General features: G+C 42.1%; 1 protein-coding gene across 2 annotated transcripts; it reads left to right on the top strand.

Annotated features, from left to right (window-relative positions):
• The first annotated feature begins 123 nt into the window (after positions 1-123).
• Positions 124-20,021, top strand: LOC115103864 (calcineurin subunit B type 1). Of its 2 annotated transcripts, XM_029624872.2 has the most exons (6): positions 124-343; positions 7,135-7,174; positions 16,510-16,686; positions 17,046-17,105; positions 17,354-17,538; positions 17,832-20,021. In XM_029624872.2, the coding sequence occupies exons 1-6, from the start codon at positions 341-343 to the stop codon at positions 17,877-17,879; spliced, it is 513 nt and encodes a 170-aa protein (XP_029480732.1). In that variant the 5' UTR covers positions 124-340; the 3' UTR covers positions 17,880-20,021. The 2 variants fall into 2 exon arrangements, with proteins under 2 accessions (XP_029480732.1, XP_029480731.1); XM_029624871.2 differs by lacking the exons at positions 124-343; positions 7,135-7,174 and adding an exon at positions 12,676-16,323.
• The last annotated feature ends 1,522 nt before the right edge of the window (positions 20,022-21,543 follow it).

The following is a 21,543-nucleotide window of genomic DNA, read 5'->3' as shown; positions in this document are numbered from 1 at the left end:
AATAGGCTACAATTTTATATGAATGTCACAATACATGGTTGGCATACATACATTAAAAGAAAAAGACAGAGTACCCGGATGTACTGTATAGTCGCACCTCCCCCTATTCGCCTTTCAACCTCGCTCGCTCTCTACACCAACACAACCTCCTCTGCGGTTCCACCGTAGCTACTGCAGTGAATCCGTCATCCGTAAAGAGAAAAGGCGAGAGCAAGTCAAGCTGGTCTATATTTATTACAACTAGAAATATTTCCCTGATACATAGTCTTAATTGATTGTGCAACGTCGTCCTTTCAAATTGTTTCCCTTGCTCACCAGGTGAAGACACCCAACCGACAGAATGGTAAGGAAAACTATAGCTTGCTATTCTCGTGTTGAACCAAATGTGTACAAAATCTTACACCATACGCATGCATAGCTCTCAAGCCTATCCTACATCTCGCATGCACTACGTACTATTCTTCCGACCAAATGAGCTTGAAAGCGTTTTGTCGCGTTACATTTTTGCACGCACAATTTCATGTTTACAGATATGACAATGTGGCCAACGTTGTGTTTTGGTGATTTATTGCATTCTGGTGTGTTCTGAAAAGCTATATTGAGACTTCTCAAATGTGTGACAAGTAGCTAAACCAACCACCTAGCCAGTTAGCTAAGCTATAGGCACATGAATAATGGCGCGAGCTCGAGGGGGAAACGTGAAACATCGTATCGTTTCTTCTGAACCCGCGAGCAGGCAACACTAACAATATCGATAGGCTGTCACGCCTTCCATTTGCGCATACATTAGATGCGCTTGTCACTTTGTATCGGCAATATTCCGCTTTATAACGCAGGTCCAACTAGGCTGGACGAGCACTAGTTACAACATACACAGCAAATGGGCACTTTTCCTGGTTGTCACTTAATTAAGAGAGCTGCACCGTATGTCAAGGTGGTCCCCAATCAATACAGCTAGCTAACTCCTCATGGAAATATGTTAAAGAACAGGACCGTTGTAGTTAGTAAGTCACTTTATCAATGTTAAACTACGTTTCCAGGAAGAAGCAATTGCTTCCCAAAGATCCACCTTATCTTACATTTTCTATATATTACCTCTCGTTACAATATTTTATTTTTACCATTCCTGGTACAGGGATCTGAAGAAATGGCTTTAAAATTACATGCATGGCAGAAGACCAGATACAGTTTCAGTACTACCTCAGTCATATCAATTTGCATCGAGTTCCAATAAACAATATGGATATCTTGTAGTTCACTGACCTATTACCATTTCCTTTTCCTCCCAATTTCCAACAGTCATAGGCCTACATTAATTTGCACTTGCATAGCCCATGTATGGGGGGTTTGTAGGCCACTTGATTATTAAGCATGCATACTGGCCTTTTTGAAGCACCTGTGTTTAGCTCAGACCAAGTATGCATAGCGGTTTCAGGAAAAACACATATGCATCAACCACAAATACCATATAGGATCTGAATAATTGCTTCTAACAAATATAAACGCAACATGTAAAGTGTTGGTCCCGTGTTTCATGAGCTGAAATAAAACAACCCCCAAATTTACCAAAAAGCTTATTTCTCTCAAATGTTGTGTGCAAATGTGTTTACATCCCTGTTAGTGAGCATTTCTACTTTGGGAAGATAATCCATCCACCTGAGAGGTGTGGCATATCATGAAGCTGATTAAACAGCACAGTCTTTACACAGGTGCACCTTGTGTTGGGGACAATAACAGGCCACTCTAAAATGTTTAGTTTTGTCACACAGCACGATGCGGCAGATGTCTTAAGTTTTGAGGGAGCGTGCAATTGGCATGCTGACTGCGGGAATGGCCACCATAACTGTTGCCAGATAATTTAATGTTAATTTCTCTACTATAAGCCACCTCCAACGTCGTTTTAGAGAAATTGACAGTACGTCCAACCGACCTTACAACCATCTGTAACCACGCCAGCCTAGGACCTCCATGTCCGGATTCTTCACCTGCGGGATCGTCTGAGACTGGCCACCGGACAGTTGATAAAACTGTGGGTTTGCACAACCGAAGAATCTCTGCACAAACTGTCAGAAACCGTCTCAGGGAAACTCATCTGCTTGCTCGTTGTCCTCACCAGGGTCTTGACCTGACTGTATAGTTCGGCGTCGTAACCAACGTCAGTTGGCAAATGCTCAACTTCAAATGGCACTGGCACGCTGGAGAAGTGTATTCTTCACGGATGAATCCCGGTTTCAACTGTACCGGGCAAATGGCAGACAGCGTGTATAGTGTTGTGTGGGTGAGCGGTTTGTTGATGTGAACAGAGGGCCCTATGTCGGCGGTGGGGGTATGGGCAGGCGTAAGCTACGGACTACAAACACAATTGCATTTTATTGATTGCAATTTGAATGCACAGAGATAACGTGACGAGATCCCTGAGGCCCATTGTCGTGCCATTCATCCGCCGTCATCACCTCATGTTTCATCATGATAATGCACAGCCCCACATCGCAAGGATCTGTACACAATTCCTGGAAGCTGAAAAATGTCCCAGTTTTTCCATGGCCTGCATACTCACCAGATATGTCACCCATTCAACATGTTTGGAATGCTCTGGATTGACACGTACGACAGTGTTCTAGTTCTCGACAATATCCAGCAACTTGGCACAGCCATTAAAGAGGAGTGGGACGACATTCCACAGGCCACAATCAACAGCCTGATCAACTCTATGCGAAGTAGGTGTGTCACGCTCCATGAGGCAAATGACGGTCAAACCAGATACTGACTGGTTTTCAGTATCTGGAAACCACACCCCTACTTTTATTTTTTTAAGGTTTCTGTGACCAACAGATGCATATCTGTATTCCCAGTTATGTGAAATCGATAGATTAGATTAGTAACTAATGCATTTATTTCAATTGACTGATTTTGTTGCTATGAACTGTCAAGCAGTAAAATCTTTGAAATTGTTGCGTTTTATATTTTTGTTCAGTGTACTGTGTACTCATAGGCTGTCGCTGTAGGCAGCCAGGACTCGGGATGACGCTGATTTGGTTTTAATGGATTCTATTGGTAGATGGATTGTACACTCAAGCTGTCTCTTTGAAACCACATTCCTATTGTAAGCAGGATCTCAGTGAAAAGTGCTGAAGTCAAGTGTATTAGGCTATCGCTGCAATATATTTTCATAAAATGTATGAAGTTTTTTGCAAAATGTGTAGCCTACTACTAGCCTTGGCATATACTCTAACAGTTTTTCAATACAATGTGTATCAGGAGACTGGCTTGCCTTTTCTTAACCCTTAATACAGATGTTTTAGATAAAACAAAGGGGATGGTTTTGGAAGAAAATACTCCTCACTTTCCAAACCCAGTTGTAGTAATGTGAGTGCTAACTGGTAACAATGTTGAATAGGCCTAGACAATTTTTATTGAGAATGATTGTTGACATATGAGTTGCCCGAAGGGAAGGATGTTGAAAAGAAAGTAACAAGATCATTGTTCTTTTTATGTTTGTGGTACAAATTACACAGTTGAGTTAGGCCTAAATCCCACCCATCTGCCCTCCCACCATTTTGCAATGTTATAACTACAAAACTAGCTTTACTTCTACAACTCTACAACTCCCACCACACAGACATGACCTTACACCAAGTAAATGGTGTAATCCTAAACCCCTCAATCCAGTTTAATTTAATGCTCTGTGTGACCTGAAGTCAGAGGCACAGTACTATTGCAGCATCAACACTACTGTGCCAGTGATTTGAAAACACTTTGGCTTCTTGGAGTTGAGGTTAGACGATATAAAATTAAGAAAATGTGAAATTCCATGTTGCTATTCGCCAAACCAAAAGTAACGTACACCAGTCGTAGTGACCAGTCGTAGTGACGTGTCGTAGTGACCAGTCGTAGTGACCAGTCGTAGTGACCAGTCGTAGTGACTAGTCGTAGTGACCAGTCGTAGTGACGTGTCGTAGTGACCAGTCGTAGTGACCAGTCGTAGTGACCAGTCGTAGTGACCAGTCGTAGTGACGTGTCGTAGTGACCAGTCGTAGTGACATGTCGTAGTGACTAGTCACATGCACTGGACGTTCGAGCCTAATAAGACAATCCTGGTCTTGAAACAAATTGAATGATGCTTTTCTTGATATTTCCTTTTATGACTTCAATTGATGGGATATGGAGCCTATATGCATGCCATATTTTTGTTTCTATTGTATCCCAAGCTTAGCTAGATGGAAAGACTCATGGCCACGTCTTTCTGGTTGTCAATGATCAGTCTTGTTATGACGGGCTTTGTGGTCGGCAGCAAGTCGAAACAGGTATCCTACTTTTTGCTGTTTTTGTATTCATCACAGAGAAAATACATTTCAGCTTGAAATCCTGATTCAGATTTGCAAAAGAGTCATCATCAGCACATTCTGGCTGATGTGTGGATTTACACAATGTAGCCTCGCTAGCCAGTATAACATTTGGCAGACACTTCTATCCAAAGCAACTTACTGTACATTTTTAGTATACAGTGCATTCGGACATTAATCAGACTCCTTGGCTTTTTTCATATTTTGTTACATTAGAGCCTTGTTCTAAAATTGATTAAATTGTTTGTTTTTTCCTCATCAATCTACACACAATACCCCATAATGACAAAGCAAAAACAGGTTTGTAGAAATGTTTGCAAATGTATTAAATAAACTGATATCACATTTACATAAGTATTCAGACCCTTTACTCAGTACTTTGTTGAAGCATATTTGGCAGCGATTACAGCCTCGTCTTCTTTAGGTATGATGCTACAAGCTTGGTACACCTGTATTTGGAGTTTCTCCCATTTCTTCTCTGCAGATCCTCTCAAGCTCTGTCAGGTTCGATGGGTAGCGTCGCTGCACAGCTATTTTCAGGTCTCTCCAGAGATGTTCGACCGGGTTCAAGTCCGGGATCTAGCCGGGTCACTCATTGACATTCAGAGACTTGTCCCGAAGCCACTTCTGCATTGTCTTGGCTGTGTGCTTAGGGTCGTTGTCCTATTGGAAGGTGAACCTTCGACCCAAGTCTGAGAACCTGCTCCAGAGCGCTCAGGACTTCATCAAGGATCTCTCTGTACATTACACCATTTATCTTTCTCTTGGTCCTGACTAGTCTCCCAGTCCCTGCTGCTGAAAAACATCCCTACAGCATGATTCTGCCATCACCACAGGGATCGTGGCAGGTTTCCTCCAGACGTGACGCTTGGCATTCAGGCCAAATAGTTCAATCATCAGACCAGGGAATCATGTTTCTCATGGTCCGCAAGTCCTTTAGGTGCTTTTGGCAAACTCCAAGCGGGCTGTCATGTGCCTTTTACTGAGGAGTCTGGCCACTCTACCATAAATGCCTGATTGGTGGAGTGCTGCAGAGATGGTTGTCCTTCTTTTTAAACTATGCCACTTTGTTTACATACCCTACATTTCTCACATGTATATACTGTACTCTATACCATCTTGCCTATGCCGTTCTGTACCATCACTCATTCATATATCTTTATGTACATATTCTTTATCCCTTTAGACTTGAGTGTATACGGTAGTAGTTTTGGAATTGTTAGGTTAGATTACTCGTTGGTTATTACTGCATTGTGGGAAATAGAAAGACAAGCATTTCGCTACACCCGCATTAACATCTGCTAACCATGTTTATGTGACAAATACGTTTGATTTGATTTCTGGAAGTTTCTCCAATCTCCACAGAGGAACTCTAGAGCTCTGTCAGATTGACCATCAGGTTCTTGGTCGCCTCCCTGACCAAGTCCCTTTTCTCCCGATTGCTCAGTTTGACCGAGCAGCCAGCTCTGGGAAGAGTCTTGGTTGTTTCAAACTTCTTCCATTTAAGAATGATGGAGGCCAGAGTGTTTTTTTGGACCTTCAATGCTGCGGACATGTTTTGGTACCCTTCCCCAGATCAGTGCCTCAGCACAATCCTGTCTCTGAGCACTACGGACAATTCCTTCAACCTCATGGCTTGGTTTTCGCTCTGACATGCACTGTCAATTGTGGGACCTTATATACGTAGACAGGTGTGTGTGGACATGATTTGGATAGAAACAATCAATTGAATTTACCATATGTGGACTCCAAGTTGTAGAAACATCTAAAGGATGATCAATGGAAAGAGGAGGCACCTGAGCTCAATTTTGAGTCTCATAGCAAAGGGTCCGAATACTTATGTAAATAAGGTACATTTGCAAATATGTCTAAACCTGTTTTTGCTTTGTCATTATGGGGTATTGTGTGTAGATTGAATTTCAGAATATTTTCCACAAAATGTGGAAAAGGTCAAGGGTTCTGAAAACTTCCCCAATGCACTGTATATGTGACCCGAGCAGGAACTGAACCCATGACCCTTGCGTTGCTAATGCTTCTTACCAACTGAGCCACAGCAGTGCGTTAAGATATTCAGGAGATAAAATGTTTTAACTTGGATTTAAATGGATAGTTATTTCGAGGCATTTAGTATAGTCCATGCCCCCTTTTGGCTAGATGTTCAGTCAAGGCCCAAGTCTTTATCTAATGAGGAAGTCAAAGCCTTCCTCTCAGCCTTTTTCAATTCCTTTCTGTCCCACAGAGATGCGGTAAGGCAAAGGCAATAGATTGCCCTAATTTTCAGCTCTGGTGGAATCCAGTTCATTCTGTTGTTCTCATGCATAATGGAGAATGCCACTTCTTAGGGATTTTTTTTTTTTTTTACCTTTATTTAACTAGGCAAGTCAGTTAAGAACAAATTCTTATTTTCAATGACGGCCTAGGAACAGTGGGTTAACTGCCTGTTCAGGGGCAGAACGACAGATTTGTACCTTGTCAGCTCGGGGATTTGAACTTGCAACCTTCCGGTTACTAGTCCAACGCTCTAACCACTAGGCTACCCTGCTGGATAAACAGAATTCCTAGAGTGGGCTGGACTGAGAACGGGTTTCAAATCTACCTGCCGTTTTAGGGGCATGTAGCAGGATATCGTACCAGTCTGTTCATTTTGTTTCCCTATTAACGTACCAAGCTCACATCAACATATTAGCACGTCATCACTTTCATGTGTCAATGTTGAGATGGTAGTATACAATCGTGTCTTTACATGAGATTGTCACCACTCAACAACAATTTTTTCCTCTTTTCTTTCTAGGGAAACGAAGCAAGTTATCCCTTGGAGATGTGTACACACTGTAAGTTTTTGAGATTATCGCTGGCAACGATATCTGCTGTGTTCGGCCCTGTATGTAATGTTCATAAATGACTGGAGTTTAATCTTAATTTCTGCATGTAAATACATAAAAATGAATGTAAATACATTGACCGTTAACAATTTTGATGTCAAAAAGTTTAGGCTATGGGATTGCATTGTCTCTGGGTTTAAAGAGTGACCGCCCAGTCAACTCAAAGGCCAGAATCTACCATAGGCGTTGCAGTTCACATAAGTCTGGGACACTGGTCTGGCTGGGGGAATCAATATGACAGCCAACATTGAGCAGACCAATATATACATCACCACACGCTATACTGCATTCTTCAGGCCTCAGCCCTTCACCGTGTGACCCAGTCTCAGACGCTGCTGGAAGGCGTGAACACTTTGCTGCCACGGCTAAAAATGCCACCCCCCCCCCTCATAAAGGTCAGTTTCAGGGCTGGTGGGAGAGCCTTATTTATTTTTAGTCTGAGTAATATTCCATTTTTAATTGGTTTGTCGCTCTGCTGCGCCATCCCTCCACCCTCATCAATCCACCCCCACCCCTCAAGAGGAAAGGGGGCTAATTAGAGTTTCAGGACTGAACTTTCAGGGTCTTTTTCAGGAACTCCCTCCTGTGGAGGATTGTGGCGTGCAGAGCCGGAGCTCGGACGTCAATGTTGGCCGGTGTCGAGTGTGTTCTGGGGGGTGGGAAACCGGCGCAGGGGGGCCACCTCTGCACCTCGCTAACGAGCTGTTACGCTAGGTGATTTACGACGGCACTTTTTACTTTACTTGCCTTGAAACCCAAAACAATCTCCCTCTCTGTTTCTCCCTGCCCAGTCTTTTACAGAATGTGTTTGACTGGAAAAGCAAATGCCAAATGCTCGGTTTTCAGTCATTTTGAGAGACCAGACTATAATGTAGTGTGCAAGTAGACAAACTTTCTGGAGTTGATTTAGGGGTCCCACTTCATAAAGACTTGCCACTTTAATGCTGGCCTCAGTTGGACATTTTCTCAAACAGCTAGGGCTTATGGACCAGCTGACACAACCGCCATCATCAAAACGCACCTGTGTTTACAGAGTCACGTCTGGGTTGCGCACCTGCAGGACAATCAAAAACAAGAGACTTCGACAGGTGTCTCAAACCTCAGCCAGCCGATGGACTTCCCCACAGTGGGGTATTTTGGGGAGTCTCTTCCTCCCTCCCTCCCTCCTGGGAGCAGGGCGTGGGCAGCTGTTCACCATGTCAAGAAGGCGCACAGCCTTAAATCAGCTGTGCGCTCTGAACTGGCAGGGTCTGAACACTGGTAGCTCACCCAGATCCCTAGTCAGGGCGTTCATTAGTGGACCCCTAGAATGCTGGTCAGTTCAGTCTTTTATCCCGAATGGTGAAGGTTGGATATGGGGAAGCTTCTACTCGGAGTGTTAGGTGACTCCCTGTGCAAGGCTGAAGCTGTGGCTTAGAGGACAACTCCACTGGCCCTGCATAGACTGTTTTCTTTGCTTCAAGAAAACAACACGGTGACTCCCTGCTTAACACCTTCAATTGAGTTGCAGACTTCTGTTTTTCTGTAGTAGTACCCACTGTTCAACAACTGACCTGCTCAGGTCATTCAGCACCTCAATCAGACCTTTGAAGTATATTGTATTGTATCAAAACGATTTGAGATGCATTGAGAGTAAAAAGACTCGTCAGTGTTTATTCACCTCCCCCCTCCCCTCCCTGAGAGCTTTGGTCGTAAGGAGCACCAGTCAAGCATGGTGGTGCAGCATGGGTACACACACACACACACAAATATGCATGCATATACACAGACGGCCACCCTGTTCTTTGGAGCAATTCATGATCTGTTCTTCATCAAACTGAGTGTCTGCATCTATATAGTAGACAGGTTGTATTTACTTGTTTTTTGTACACATATTCACACAGGCACATTCCAATCACAAAAACATGATGTATATACAACTAGATAATAAACAGCACATCAAGACAAACTAACTTCCCATATATTGTAGAGCAGTGGTTCTCAAACGTTTTATAGTCCCGTACCCGTGCTTCAAACATTCAACCTCCAGCTGCACACCCCCACTAGCACCAGGGTCAGTACACTCTCAAATGTTTTTTTGTCATCATTGTAAGCCTGCCACACACACACTACATTTATACTACATTTATATGATACACACTACATATGATACATTTAATAAACATAAGAATGAGTGAGTTTTTGTCACAACCCGTCTCGTGGGAAGTGACAAAGAGCTCTTATATGACCAGGGCACAAATAATAATAATAATACATTTGGCTATTTATTTAGCCATCTTACATATAAAACCTTATTTTTTTTTTATCAAAAATTGTGAATGAGAAGGGTGTGCTTGAAACGATGCACATAACTCTGCAATGTTGGGTTGTATTGGAGAGTCTGTCTTAAATCATTTCCCACACAGTCTGTGGCCTGTATTTAGTTTTTATGCTAGTGAGGGCTGAGAATCCACTCAAATAGAGGTACGTGGTTGCAAATGGCATCAGTGTCTTAACAGCTCGATTTGCCAATGCAGGATACTCTGAGCGCAACCCTATCCAGAAATCTGGCAGTGGCTTCTGATTTAAATGACATTTTCACAGAACCGCTTGTTGCAATTTTGATGAGGCTCTCTTGTTCAGATATCAGTAAGTTGACTGGAGGCAGGGCATGAAAGGGATAACAAATCCAGTTGTTTGTGTCGTCCGTTTCGGGAAAGTACCTGCGTAATTGCGCACCCAGCTCACTCATGCTTCGCTATATCACATTTGACATTGTCCGTAAGCTTGAGTTCATTTGCACACAAAAAATCATATAGTGATGGAAAGACCTCATAGCCTCAATTTTGTCCCGCACATTGAATATAGTTGTGGAGAGTCCCTGTAATCCTAGATTCAGATCTTTCAAGTGAGAAAAAACATCCCTCAGGCCAGTCGTGTGAGAAACTCGTCATCATGCAAGCGGTCAGTGATGACTAAATGATGGTCAGTAAAAACTAAGCTCGTCTCTCAATTTAAAAATAGTGTCAATACTTTGCCCTTGATAACCAGTGCACTTCTGTATGCTGTAAAAGCATTACTTGGTCGCTGCCCATATCATTGCATAGTGCAGAAAATACGAGAGTTTAGGGGCCTTGCTTTAACAAAGTTAACCATTTTCACTGTAGTGTACAAAATGTCTTTTCAAGCTTTCAGGCATTCCCTTGGCAGCAAGAGCCTCTCGGTAGATGCTGCAGTGTACCCAAGTGGCGTTGGGAGCAACTGCTTGCACGTGCGTTACCACTCCTCTAGGTCTCCCTGTCATGGCTTTTTGCGCCATCAGTACAGATACCAACACATCTTGGTCACAAAAGTCCATTTGATGTCACAAAGCTGTCCAGTGCTTTAAAAATATCCTCATGTTGTTCTGGTTCCCAGTGGTTTGCAGAAGATGATGTCTTCCTTAATTGACCCCCCATAAACGTAAGGGAGATATACCAGGAGCTGTGCCACGCCTGTTGTCTCATCCAGCTGTAACGCATACAATTCACTGGCTTATATGCGAAGCAGTAATTGTTACAAAGCATCTTCTGCCATGTCACTGGTGTGTCGTGAAACAGTGTTGTTTGATGAAGGCATTGTCTAGTTTTTTGGGGATTTTCCCCCAACATTGTCCCAGCCATATCCGTGGGAGCAGGAATAATTAAGTCCTCCACAATAGTATGGGGCTTGCCTGTCCTAGCCACTCAGTTGCTCACCATATAAGACGCTTCTAGCTCCTTCTTAATGGTATCTTTTATACATGTCTTACTACTCGAAAGGTGTCTTAATTCTCGCTCAAAAAAACTCCTGTGGCTTATTTTTCAAACTGGTATGTTTCGTTTCTAAATATCTACGCAAGAATGAAGGTTTCATCGAGTTGTGAGATAGTACTTTTGCACATATAACACACCGTAGCTGAGGAAAGGCACTACTCCCAATATAACCCCAAATCAATGTAGTTCTCATCATATTTGCCCCTCTTCGATGGTCCAACGTCCCTGTCTGTTCTTGGGTGTTTTCCCGGGTAAGGGGACTGTAGCTCTTCGGCTGCATCAGATTCACAACTGTAAGTGTCCATGCTAGCTGGGCTAGCAACAAATGTAGAATTACTGATGCTAACATTGGATGTGCTCGTGGAAGCAGAACAACTTGTCGTCGACAGGTGTAGTACTGCTGGTAGTAGCAGTACTACCAGTAGAGTTGGTATGTGTCTCTGGACGCGGGCCTTACTTATTTAACCATCAATAAACATCCATTTTCGAGCAAACGGAATGAGCTGCAGCTATGTTTGGCTACATAATGACCGTTAGTGGAATTCCCGTGAGAGAGTAACGATTAATGTGATTGGATGTTAATTATTTGACTAGGCTACCTGTATTTGACACTGTTGTTATTTCGCTGAACACTAGATGTTTCACTGACAAAAATACATTTGAACCAAGGCTACTCTGTGAAGAAAAAAAATCTCACCCAAATGTTTAGCCCCGTTGGAAAATCTAAATGGACTGTTTGAAAATGTGAATCACATTTTTATTTGGCGTACCCCCAACTGCATTGCACGTACCTCCGTTTGGGAATAGCCATTGTAGAGAGAGAGCTGAGAGTATTTATTCGGCTGTTTGGGAGAGCTGCAGTGCTTTGATGCGCCCCAGTGGGTGCTGCTTTTTCAGTAAGATCAGTGGCATGACTGGCCCACATGTAGGAGGGGTTGTGTTTCAGCGGCAGCGAATTAAGGGAGATGGCAGCCCATTGAGATGGCACTCATCGTAGCCCCTTCACGTAAATGGCAACGTAGTCACCGCTACTGGCTCATTGTCTGCCTCTTTTCAGACGCGTGTTTGGTTCATAGGTGTGATGTTGACTAGCTCGTTGGCTAGCTTGCATAGCCGTTATATCTATCTAAGGGGGGACATTATTTGTTTACAGGTCTCTAGAGCAAGCCGGTTTCTAGAATGACTATTTAGACTCTTATGGGGCCAAATCTTGACACCTGCCTGAATGCTAGTAACACTAACATAACAAATTATTGATAAACCCATTTGTAGAGGTAACCCTGTTCCTAAAATATCATAACCTGGGCTTGATTCATGAGGACTCGAAGACGCACACTCAAGCGCACACTTGACTGCACTGGCTTCCGCATTCGCTTCCTTGCTGTTGTGTAGGTGTGGTCATTGGTTGTGAGGGAGATGAGGCCCAGTGAACCGAATTATGAAACCCATGTGAATGTAGCACATCGTCTCCTTCTGCAGCTCAGTTTGTGTTGAAAGCCTCTCCAGCTGGCTGTCTGACTGCAGCCCTCAAAATACCCTCCCCCCTTCTGTATGTTAGCTAGCTGGGTTTCCTTGTTGCTAGGGGTTTCCCGAGGGGAGGGCAGCACCAGCCGTTTAGCTGTGTGTGTGTGTGTGGAGTGGGGGGTGTTTCTCTCTTCTCTCTGCTATAAATACTTTTTTCCCTCTTATCTATTTGAGCTACACTCGTGGATTGTATACACGGACAGAATGGTACCCGGCGCTGTCTGGTATATGCTGTTGTGCCCGTGTAATTGAATCATCCTTCATTGTCTCCATGTTGGACTACTACAGAAGGGATTTTGGGGGCTGGAAAAGAGTGCATAAGGATCACTTTCTGGCTTATATTGATTTGTCTTCAATTAATTTTCCATATAGTGAATACGGTTCTTGGGGTAGAGATATGAAATTACCAATGCTTAAGCACCTGTTGCCTGGTAGTCTCACATAGCCATCCAAAACGCCTAGAATGGGCCGCTTAATTAAGCGGCTACATTTTGATTGGATGTTAGATTTCAAGAACCCTCCCCCATATGCCTGTAGAAAGGCGCTGCGTGTTTTATGTTTTCCACTTTGGTAGGACACATTTTGCAGAGAGTTGTTCCGTATGCTAGTTTGCAACATTGCATAAAATGGAAGAAACCCTAGAGAAGAAACTGAATTACGTTTTGCTAGAAGTGTGCTCTATACACACAATCGAGCCGATGAAGCCATTACAACTTCTCTGCATGAACACTCTACAAAAACAAAAGAAGAATTTATAAGTGGGCATCTTTTTTTGAGCTCCGCCCAAGCAAGGCATTTGATTGGTTTGACAAGTGAGACGTCACTGTTTCCAACAAATTTTTTGCTACTTTCTACCATTTGACTTTCCGTCTAGGGAAGCCTAGTACTCCATGAAGCTATTTGCCCGAAAACAAGTGTGGTATAAATTGAACAGGTTCTAGCGTTTGTAAAATAAAAATGCTTTATGTATCCATCTAGCTGGAAGCAAGCATGAATATTAACCAAGAACCAAGCAAAATTGACAATAGTTTTAAAATAGATGTTCTACTTCTCTTTTGCCGGAGTTGAATTGAAGCATTTTGTTTGAATCTGTGTCATTTTAGAATTAATGCTGACCTTGAAATCAGCGTTTGGAACTGAAGCACCCCCTGGCACTGAGGAATCTCCTATGTCTTTATTGAGCAATGCCCTGCCCACGTTGTAAGGTGCTGCTAACATTGTTGTCTCACCCTACAACAGGAATTCGGGGTGACTGGGAAATATCTAATGGCCGCAAACTAAGCTGTATATGTCATAAAAGCCAGTTCATTCATAAAGGCCGGCCACTTAGCCATGCTATGCCCAAGGGAATGCTCACATATAGATGTAGAAGGGCATCAGTTTTCAGTGTAGTGCTGTATTGGCAGCGCACACACAGCCACCATAGTATTACTGGAGTTCGTGACACCCCACTCACTTGTTGTGGTACATCTAGTGGTGGGTCTCGGTTATGGCAGCAGTTGGTTCCTACTTGTTAAGCCTGTCATCATGGTACAACGCTGCTGACTAAGACACAACTGGCATGTTGAGGTGCCCAGAGGAGCGTCTCAGCAAACCCAACCCGTATCGGATCAGAGAGAAACTTGGGATTGTCTGTAACTGTCAAATAAAGCTGACCTAAAAGACTGTGTCTGTAGATATGAATTGTGCCACTAAGACTGATAGAAATAGCTTGCTATTTACAATGAGACTCAGCAGGTGATTTAATACTAGTGCGCGACTGGAACATTTATCATATACACTACCGTTCAAAAGTTTGGGGTCACTTAGAAATGTCCTTGTTTTCCATGAAAACATACATTAAATGAGTTGCAAAATGAGTAGGAAATATAGTCAGGACGTTGACAAGGTTATAAATAATGATTTTTTTTATTGAAATAATAATTGTCCTTCATAATTGTCCATTTGCAGCAATTATGGTCTTACAGACCTTTGGCACTCTAGTTGTCAATTCGTTGAGGATATCTGAAGAGATTTCACCCCATGCTTCCTGAAGCACCTCCCACAAGTTGGATTGGCTTGATGGGCACTTCCTATGTACCATACGGTCAAGCTGCTCCCACAACAGCTCAATAGGGTTGAGATCCGGTGACTGGCCACTCCATTATAGACAGCATACCAGCAGACTGATTCTTCCCTAAATAGTTTGTGCATAGTTTGGAGCTGTGCTTTGGGTCATTGTCCTGTTGTAGGAGGAAATTGGCTTCAATTAAGCGCCGTCCACAGTGTATAGCGTTGCAAAATGGAGTGATAGTCTTCCTACTTCAAGATCCCTTCTACCCTGTACAAATCTCCCACTTTAGCATCACCAAAGCACCCCCAGACCATCACATTGCCTCCACCATGCTTGACAGATGGCGTCAAGCATCTTTTCATTTTTTAGGATCAGAATACCTCAAATTTAGATTTGTCTGTCCATAACACTTTTTTTCCCAATATTCCTTTGTCCAGTGTCTGTTCTTTTGCCCATCTTAATCTTTTCTTTTTATTGGCCAGTCTGAGATATGCCTTTTTCTTTGCAACTCTGCCTGGAAGTCCAGCATCCCGGAGTTGCCTCTTCACTGTTGATATTGAGACGGGTGTTTTGCGGGTACTATTTAATGAAGCTGCCAGTTGAGTACTTGTGAGGCGTGTGTTTCTCAGACTAGACACTCTAATGTACTTGTCCTCTTGCTCAGTTGTGCACCGGGGCCTCCCACTCCTCTTTCTATTCTGGTTAGAGCCAGTTTGCGCTGTTCTGTGAAGGGAGTAGTACACCGCGTTGTACGAGATTTTCAGATTCTTGGCAATTTCTCGCATGGAATAGCCTTCATTTCACAGAAAAAGAATAGACTGACGGTGTACTACTGAGCAAGAGGACAAGTAGATTAGTGTCTAGTCTGAGAAACACACGCCTCACAAGTCCTCAACTGGCACTTTTTGAAGAAAGTGCTTTGTTTCTGGCCATTTTGAGCCTGTAATCGAACCCACAAATGCTGATACTTAACTGGTTTAAAGAAGGTCAGTTGTATTGCTTCTTTAATCAGTACAACAGTTTTCAGCTGTGCTAACATTGCAAAAGGGTTTTCTAATGATCAATTAGCCTTTTTAAAATGATAAACTTGGATTAGCTAACACAACGTGCCATTGGAACATAGGAGTGAGGATTGCTGATAATGGGCCCCTGTACGCCTATGTAGATATTTCATTAAAAATGATCCATTTCCAGCTACAATAGTCATTTACAACATTAACAATGTCTACACTGTTTTTCTGATAAATGTTATGTTAATAGACAAAAAATGTGCTTTTCTTTCAAAAACAAGGACATTTCTAAGTGACCCCGAACTTTTGAACGGTAGTGTATATAGAATTAAACATAAAAAAATGATATGGCGTTTAAACGCTAAACAGAGAACAGGATCAAGCATTGTGCACAGAGCAGCACCGGGGGAAAGGTTAATTCTGTGAAGTCCCGCCCTCATTACAGCTCACACTTAAGTCCACCTCATGCTGTTGTGTCCACGTTACGATTAATGGATATCAGTCCAGTGATTAGTGTGTTAACGAGGTGTCACATGACACAATGAAAGAGCTTAGAGTGGGGATCCGAGAGGTATGCTGCTACTGTAGCTCAAGGTTGGCCACCAGTATCAAACTACACTAGGTGGGCGGTAGCTTGGGACGGCTATGCTATGGCCAGCGCTCGAAAGAAATCGGGTAAGAATCAATCGGGGACAGGTGAATCGATTCTAAAGGCAGCAAAGGACCATAACAGCAGATGTAAGTGGCCGAGCCAGCCCGTTGAGTTCTTTTCCCCATGTGCTGAAAGTGTTCTTCCGAAACCCAGTGGTGGTGGTGGTGGTAGCTACCCTAGAAAATGGAGTCTGCTGTGGAAGTTTTGTTCCCTTATATGTGAATAGGACTGTTTTAATTCTGCCCTTCTTGCTCTCTCCTTTTCTATTTCAGTTGATGCTGATGAGATTAAGAGGCTAGGAAAGAGATTTAAGAAACTCGACCTAGATAACTCTGGCTCCTTGAGCGTGGAAGAGTTTATGTCCTTACCGGAACTCCAACAGAATCCCCTTGTACAGCGAGTTATCGATATATTTGACACAGATGGCAATGGGGAAGTCGACTTCAAAGGTAAGACTGATATGGGGTTATTCACCTTTTTAAATTACAACTTCAAAAGAGATTTTGTTGTCTGGTGTCTTTGTGTAGGCTATCCTTGTGGATAACGATAGGTGCTGTTTCACCTTGAAATTAAACCATCAACCAAATGCTTAAATGTATAAGTTTTTTTTCTAGTAAGTCCATATGACTTTATGCTGGCCTACTTAAATCAGAAGTTGTGAAAGGGTTTGTCGTGCATTTTCCTCAAACACCCTCGAGCTCTTATACAACTGAGTGAATGGAATAATGACCCACTGTGTATTCATGTACTTGTTACGGTCCTTTTTAATTGTTGGTTGACTCAAAATGGCTTCACATTGTTTTGACAGAATTCATTGAGGGTGTCTCCCAGTTCAGTGTCAAAGGTGATAAAGAGATGAAATTGCGCTGTAAGTATAATGCCAACAAATCTCAACTGCTTTCATTGTGAAGTTTCCTCCCTTTTTAAAAATGATTACCCACCTTTGATACACCAATGCAGAGCTCATAAAGCAAATGTTTGTGATTTGATTGCCTGTATGAACATGTATTCACCTTTCTCAGAAGTTCTTCCTTCAAAAACCTTCGAAATGTGCATATTTTGAAAACCTATTCAAATAAGTCTGACCCAATCTTCCATCTTTCCCCCGTCGTATAGTTGCCTTCAGGATCTATGACATGGACAAGGACGGCTACATATCCAATGGCGAACTCTTCCAGGTCCTCAAGATGATGGTGGGAAACAACTTAAAGGACACCCAGCTCCAGCAGATTGTTGACAAAACCATCATCAACGCAGACAAAGACGGCGATGGGAGAATATCTTTCGAGGAGTTTTGTGCGGTGAGTCGAAGAAACAAAGTTTTACTTTGTGGTAGGGTTGCAAATTTCCTTTAAACTTTCCATAAAAATGTTCACAAGTTTTTGAGAAATCCCATTTGGAGGATTTCTGGAACCAGTAGGGATTAATCAGGGAGGGAATCCTCCAACAAGTATTTCTGCAACAACAACAAAAAAACTCCAGAACTTTCTGAAATGTTGCAATCATATTCCCATGATCGCAGTATATCACTTCTGTTCAAATTCAAAGGTGTCTGTGGCGTCTGACAGTTTCTTGCCCCTCTGTCTTCCATTAGGTGGTGGGAGGATTAGACATACACAAAAAGATGGTTGTGGACGTGTGACTGACCTCACCTCAAAACACCTTTTCGCTTTCTTCTCCATTTCTGAGGATCTGCTCGAGGTGTCATCCAGCAACGCTCTCTGTGTATTTTTCAATGGAAGTATTTTCCTCTGTGAAGCCACCTTTTTTTTTTTCAACCCGAGCCTTCTGAAGCCAACCATTTGTAAGTGTTATTGAACATGAATTCTCTCAATAACCCGGTGTAGCACTTTAAAAGCCTGAAGGACAGATTTTTATCGTTGAGTGAGTGTTTCAGTTTGGTGGAGGAAGGTTAGTGTGTTTCTTTTTCTTTCATTTTGAGGCAGTTGGGATTTTGTCATATTTATTTTGGTCTTGGCTTTTTGGGGGGGATGCGTGTAGTTAACTGTGATGTACTTGATTTCAACACAACACAAAAATAGAGCATGAAGTGCCAATCAGAACATATGATAAACCGGTTGAATATAATGGTATATATATCGTCTATCGAAATTCGGTAGAATTGCTTATTTCAATGTGCCCAATGCACGATTCAAACAATCCAATTTACATTTTCAAGGCTAATGCTTTTCCTTCTACTTTCACTCAATATTTTGAACAGCTAGGTTTAAGATAGCTTTTTTTAATAAGGGGGGTTGTGCACTATACATGTTTATATTGTCAGGGACATCGATCATCTTGCTTTTGAAGATGCAGTGGGTTAGAGGAAATAATATTTACATTTATGCACATACAAGCTTACGGTCTACTTCAAGGACAAGTCTTTTTTGAGTCACTGGTTGGTTCCGCGAATAATAATCACCGTAGTCTCTTATTCCAACAAAAAGCACGTCTTCATTCTGGATGGTAGGACATCACAGGCCGTTAGAATAATGTGTTTTGTATTTATTGCTTTAACGTCGGCCATGTCAAGTTACAGATGTGGATTGGTTACAGACTATCATATAGAAGTAGAGATGAGTGCTTTTGGTTTAAATGTTTGTGATATGATAAATGTTTCATATAACTACAGGCAGAGCTGAGGTAACTTACAGTAAGTAGGCTATAGTTGGGACATTGAGGGATGTTAAGTTGGTTAGGCTTATGAGAGGCGTTGATTTCAACGTACACATTTTGCCTTCTCGACAATGTAATTTGCTTATTTCATGAACCTCTTTAATTCGGTTTCTCAAACATTGTATGGACTCTTGCTGTGAGTTTTCGTAATAGTGCAAGGTCACAGGTGTGCTGTCCCTCTTCCTCCCTACCTCTGACCATTCTTTTTTTTTTTTTTTTGAGTTTTGTTGAAGATGCAACCAACAAGGGCATTTTATTACAAAGCTACCAATGTTTTTTTACACAGAGATAAGGGACACGACAGAACAGGTTTTTATTTGTATCTATACATTTTATTAAATTAAACGTATTTCAGTTTGAGGCTCTGCTTTTTTTGCTCAACTGAATGCACCAACGGGCGGGTGATCCTGTGCCGCACGCGCCCGCCAACCTCGTGCCGCACGACGATGGTTCTTATCAGATCCTAAAAGGCCCTGAAGTCTTGTGATGTGCTCGCATGACACGGAGGGCTCTCTCTCTTGTTTTCCTTGTGCATGTAGATCCATTTTTTTGAAAAGCTCTGTTTACATATGAATCTTAATGTTAATATATTATAACATGAATGAAAATGACATATATATGGATGTTGCCAAAAAAAAAAGATTGGTAAATGTTGAATTAATATGGAAATGACTAAAAGTAACTCCACTACATGTACCTGTTATTCTAAACAACTATAATCTTTTGGATATTTCTGTCACTTCTATTCCAGCAAAGCTTCACTTATGCCCCAGAGTAGACTACCAGCTCCGTTTCAGGTGGAAACCATTCAAGATATTAGTTTTTCTGTAATTTGTAGGTTTTTTTTAACATATATTTGTTATACACACGGTAGTATTAGTGCTCCCTCCTTTTTTTTCTCTTTTTTTTTTAGGTTTGTGCTAAATATGTCCCCACTATTGGATGAAAGGGATCTCTGTGTGTGTGTGTGTTTTATTATAGGGTGGAGGCAAAAACGGTTTCAGTCTTAGGTTTTACTTTTCTTCTTATCCATCTCTGCATGCTGCATCTGCTGTGGGAACCATTGAAACTTCATATATGAAAAAGAGAAATAAAAGATTTGAAAGTTGTTAGAGGCTGTGAATTGTGTGACAATCCATGTACTGTGTGCATTATGACCGTTGCAAGATGGGGCTTCGGTTAGAACGTATGCAGTTGTGATAGCACGCTGCAGAATAAGTGTGAATGCGCTTTAATAGAATGCCAGCTGATTTGTTAAAAGACCAGCAGCAAAGGGATATTTGTCCTATGAAAGTAGGAGGGAAATGTGTTTTATTGATGATTAGTATCCCCAAATGTACAGCACTGTTTTTCATAATAGGACAACCTAATTCTATTTTACTGAAAAATGCACTCAACCAAGCAGGAGCAGAATCCACAGATGGTCATGGGTGTTATTTTTATACTGTAAAATGACCACTAGATGGCAGCATAAGACCTAAAACGTTGCTACTGAGTGTGGGTGAATCTCAAAAATAGTTTCCTTGTCTCCTCACAATGGTTCCTTCTCTAGGGCCTTGTTTTTAGGTGGCGAAAAGACGTGTCTTCAGTGTAGTGTTTATTATTAGTTACTGAACGGCTATCACGAGCTTGCCCCGCACTTAATATCCCGACACAAGAGCCGAAATTCCTTAATTAGACTTACTAATGAAAGATTAAAGCGGCATCATCTTGAGTGCTGCATCTTCCATTCACATTGCCTTATGTTGCATGCAAGTACTGCACCCTACTGTTTGGTATATAAAAAAAGAGAAAATGTCTCGGAAGCTGGGTTTGATTTCAGGCCACTGGAACACCATCAATTTGTAATAAGATACCCTTTATTTTACACAACAAAAAATACCCATGGATGTGTGCATTCACACACATTTCACCAGTGAAATAGATTCCCCTTCTCTCATACGTCAGTTTCCTGGACAGTCCAAATTGAGCTCATGCAGAATGTGGCCGGTTGTGCCCGTCGCTGCCAATTAAAAGTCCCATTTGTATTCCTCAGCCGAGCCACACATGGACCTCCGAAAAGACCGCCATTCTCATGGAACCTGCTCATCTGTTTGTGATTTTGAACTTTCAGCGAGTCTCCAGATTTATTTATACACAGCCCAACATGAAAGATGCAATTTTGGCCCCTCCAAATAATCTTGCCAAATGGCTGAACCCTACACAAATACAATTACGACCAATGTGTAATTTCATACTTTTTTTGTGTGGGGGGTAAATTTTCCTTGATTTCAACGGGTCTCGAGTGTTTTTTGGGACAAATGTGAAGTCGATTCCATTGCATGGTTCTTTTAGATGAAGGACACAAGGAAAATGTACCTGATACTATGAATAATGCATAGAAAAGGTACCATAAATGCAGTTAACATATAAACATTTTGCATCTAAAAGCTTTCATTGAACATTCGACAAAGACCGTAGTTGTTAGTAAATCTCAGCAGTACTGATATGGCCATGGATAGAACCTGTGGAAGAAGCGCCAACTGTTGCACCTTTATTCTCACGAAAGGAACCCGTACTCGATTTGAACCTCTGGTCGATCTAGAGGACCTTTTATACTGTAAGGAAAACCTCTGGGAGACTTAGTAGCT

The sequence above is a fragment of the Oncorhynchus nerka genome, linkage group LG15 (assembly GCF_034236695.1).
Source record: "Oncorhynchus nerka isolate Pitt River linkage group LG15, Oner_Uvic_2.0, whole genome shotgun sequence".
Lineage (NCBI taxonomy): Eukaryota > Metazoa > Chordata > Actinopteri > Salmoniformes > Salmonidae > Oncorhynchus > Oncorhynchus nerka.
This window is presented reverse-complemented; position numbering and strand designations above follow the sequence as displayed.

Coding starts and splice junctions, on each gene's coding strand:
- LOC115103864 (XM_029624871.2), top strand. CDS start 16,236: ATGGCCAGCGCTCGAAAGAAATCGGGTAAGAATCAATCGGGGACAGGT. Junction 16,324..16,509: donor AAAGGACCATAACAGCAGAT/GTAAGTGGCCGA, acceptor TTTCTATTTCAG/TTGATGCTGATGAGATTAAG. Junction 17,106..17,353: donor TAAAGAGATGAAATTGCGCT/GTAAGTATAATG, acceptor CCCGTCGTATAG/TTGCCTTCAGGATCTATGAC.